This window comes from Nicotiana tabacum, chromosome 19, assembly GCF_000715075.1.
Source record: "Nicotiana tabacum cultivar K326 chromosome 19, ASM71507v2, whole genome shotgun sequence".
Lineage (NCBI taxonomy): Eukaryota > Viridiplantae > Streptophyta > Magnoliopsida > Solanales > Solanaceae > Nicotiana > Nicotiana tabacum.
This window is the reverse complement of record NC_134098.1, coordinates 67,076,687-67,080,042: the sequence shown is the minus strand read 5'-3', so window position 1 is coordinate 67,080,042 and position 3,356 is coordinate 67,076,687. Positions and strand designations below refer to the sequence as shown.

The 3,356-nt window shown below is 33.3% G+C and overlaps 1 protein-coding gene across 1 annotated transcript; it reads right to left on the bottom strand.

Annotated features, from left to right (window-relative positions):
• Positions 1-826: 826 nt before the first annotated feature.
• Positions 827-1,868, bottom strand: LOC107766824 (uncharacterized). Its single transcript, XM_016585698.2, has one exon. The coding sequence runs from the start codon at positions 1,720-1,722 to the stop codon at positions 1,126-1,128; it is 597 nt and encodes a 198-aa protein (XP_016441184.2). The 5' UTR covers positions 1,723-1,868; the 3' UTR covers positions 827-1,125.
• Between the last annotated feature and the right edge of the window lie 1,488 nt (positions 1,869-3,356).

Genomic DNA, 3,356 nt, shown 5'->3' with positions numbered 1-3,356 from the left:
GAATTTTAATAAGTACTATCTTTTCTTAATAGATATTTTCAAATATTTACTTTTTACTGCATGAGCATTTATGTTGGTTTTCCCTTTAATTTGAATGTAGTCGCCCATTGGACGTAGCTTGCAGGAGCTGGTTCTTCAATTGTTAATTTCCTGCCCGCTGCCTAGCCTGTGTTGTTATATTGGGGTACTATATATATCCCTCCTCATTTTGTCAGCTTAGCCATCTTGGATTCATCTAAAACCTTATCATGATTGAAGGAACATTATACCCATACTAGTCTAGAAATGATTAAATGCATAACCAAAAATTGGCACATATTGAGCGTAGAGATTTTTACAAGTGTTTGAATTTAATTTATTTCCATTTTAGAGTCGAAATGTAAATATAATATGTTCCATAAAAAGGTAGAAATATTTTTCTTTTGAATATGATCCCAGGGATACATCATGTAGATAAATTGCACTGCTGCCTGCAGATTTCATAATGTGAAACATACACATTTCTTCTCAAGGATAAAATTGAAGCCCTTGTAAGGCCAAAAAAAAAACCCTCTTTAGGTGTTTCTTGTAACAAAATTACAGCCAGGCGTTATTCCCTGAATCTGGAACTCATCTCCATTTTATTGAACAAGAAGCAAAAAGTTTGAACTTTCAAAGTACAAAGTTAATTCAGTCACGCATGAATTTACTACTGAAATAAATAAATACTAGGAGTACAATATAAATATCCACTGAAAACAAGCCCATTGAGTTAAATTGGTCATGGTTCGAGATTGGCTGGTGCCTCATACCTGGATGGTATTTAGTTCTAACTTATATTCTCATAAGAAAAATCTAAACTCATTCCTTTATTTCTCGTCAACATTTGTTTTACCGGTTCAACAAGTGGACATTTTGATGCAGAATTATTTTAGATAAAAAAAAGTTTGAGCTGATCTCATTTTGCAGTGAGGAGTAGAATACTGATCAATACCTCTTCTATATACAAATAATCCGCAACGTAATGCATCCTATACAGAAAGAATACTACTAGCCAGTATGAAATTGAAACAAGAATAATGACATCCAAAAAGAATGAAAATTGGCGAGTGGAAAGCGCCTGCAAGTGTCTGTCTATTTGCACCTTTAGTTAGCGAGCGTCGTCTCATGGTATTGTAAATATGATATTTGTCTTTGCAACTTTATTTGTTCATAGAACTTTGCAATAAATTCCTCAGCCTTCACATCAATAGCTTCATCACCGGGACAACTAATCTCCTCAGATACCTCGCAGCTTGCATATGAGTCCTCTTCATTATCATCGTCCACACATTTCAAGAAACATTTCCTAGGAACATCATCATCATTACCATTGAACATTTCATGTTCTTCACGATCATGATCACGATCATTTTCAAAGTCAAAATCGACTTGTGGTTTAATACAGGGGATGTTAGGCATCTTGAAACGAAGGGAAGGAGGGCGATGCATCTTAACGTGAATGATAGGGGTGTCATCAAAGGAAAGCTCACGCTCTCCATAATGTAGTGCACTGCCATACCCATAGTCGTTGCTATGACGAAGACTTTTAATATATTTAGGAAGCAAACGGAGATCGGACATAAGGTGTCTGTTCTTGAAAATGCCACCTTTTCTTGCCCATAACAAGGCAACGCGAAGAATGTTCCAAGCTCTACGACCAACCACAGATCTCTTCTTCTGCATTCTTGTTTTTTCTTGCATGGTTAGTATAAAAGTAGTAGATAGCAACAATTGAAATAAAAGAAGATGGCAGTGGCAGTGGCAGCAAACTATGAGAAAGAGTTTCTCTTTTTGTTCTAATAATTTTTATGATTAAAGAGCTTTTGGAGTGGGTTATGTTTGGTAGAGGGAGAGGGGAAGCTATATATAAACAGGGCAAGCAGTACAAGTTAAAAGTTGAGAAATGAGAGTAAACTCAAAGAAACGCGGTTTGAGGGAATAAGCTGGACCCATGTTGTCCTAAACAAAACTCCAAGGGCTTAGTGTTGGTTGTTTGTACAGTGGGCGGTGTGAACTCGTGGGAGAAACGCCTGTACGCGGCAGGAGTCAACCCCCAGCATTTCGCTTCCAATCATTTCCTTCATTTCTACTTCTTTAATCATATATTATGAGTAATATATCATAATGTTGCTTATCTAGTGAGAGTGTTTGAGCAAAATACACCTTCATTAATTAAAGATGAATTATCATTATTTTAGGTTACCTGTCAATGTTATTCAATAGATGTCTGTATTTATCTTTTAAATGATATGATTGTGTAAATATTTTTCACTAGTAAGTGACAAACCAGTTTATATTAATCCTTCCAGTAAGGACCAGGGGCAGCCCGACGAGTTCTGTGGCCTAAAGCCAAACTTTATGAGGTGTCTTAATTTTTTTTTAATAAAATTATTTATTTATTTGAAGTCTATTTTTCTAGCCTTCTTAGATACAAAGTTATTAATAATTTTTTTATAATCAATAACTCCTAATAAGTCTTTCTTAATTGATAAAATAGCCAATCCATTTAACCTTTCTTGAGACATTGTTGATCTTAGGTAAGATTTTATCAATTTAATTTTGAAAATTTCTTTTCGCTGAAGCGGCGTTAACAAGAGTTATTAACATTATTCCATAAGTAACATAGGCATTGGAAAAAGAATCAAATCTTTTAGTTGATCGAGTTTATCAATTAAACTGTTATCTTCTAATTATACTATTTTTCTTAATATTTTTAATTCCAAAAATAAATCTAAACCATCAATATCGAATTGATTATTATGCTTTAATGATCTTAATGTTTACCGCTAAATAGAAAATTAAAAATATTTTCATATGCTTCGAATTATTTAAATCTATTTTGAAGTGAAAAAAATAGATTTGTCTACTATGTATAAAGTAATCAACTCCAAAGGACTCTTCGAAATATTTTGAGATTTTATTATCAACATTCTCATCAAATTGTTACTTCCTATATATCATACATTTTTTACGAAATTCGGGTTCGATATTCATTTCAAGTGCAATTTTTCGTGGCAAAAATTATAGCAATTGCAAATCCTTCTTCTCTATAGTTGTAAAGAAAGAAATCAAACTTTTTCACTTCACCGAACCTTTTTTAAACTTATGCATAGCTTATTAGGTGTAACAAAAAATAAGCCCCCATAAATATGAGCCCTAAAATAATTGTTTTACTTGCTTTATGGAAGGCCGCCCAAGGACCAAAAAAGCAAAATCCTTCCAGACTAGTGTAGAGGATGTGATGGAAAAGAAATAAGAACGACTTCAAGAACAACTTCTACTTTTCTATTTTTTGCCAATATTGTGTTATTATAAAAACAAGTGAAAATGAATCT

Coding starts and splice junctions, on each gene's coding strand:
- LOC107766824 (XM_016585698.2), bottom strand. CDS start 1,722: ATGCAAGAAAAAACAAGAATGCAGAAGAAGAGATCTGTGGTTGGTCGT.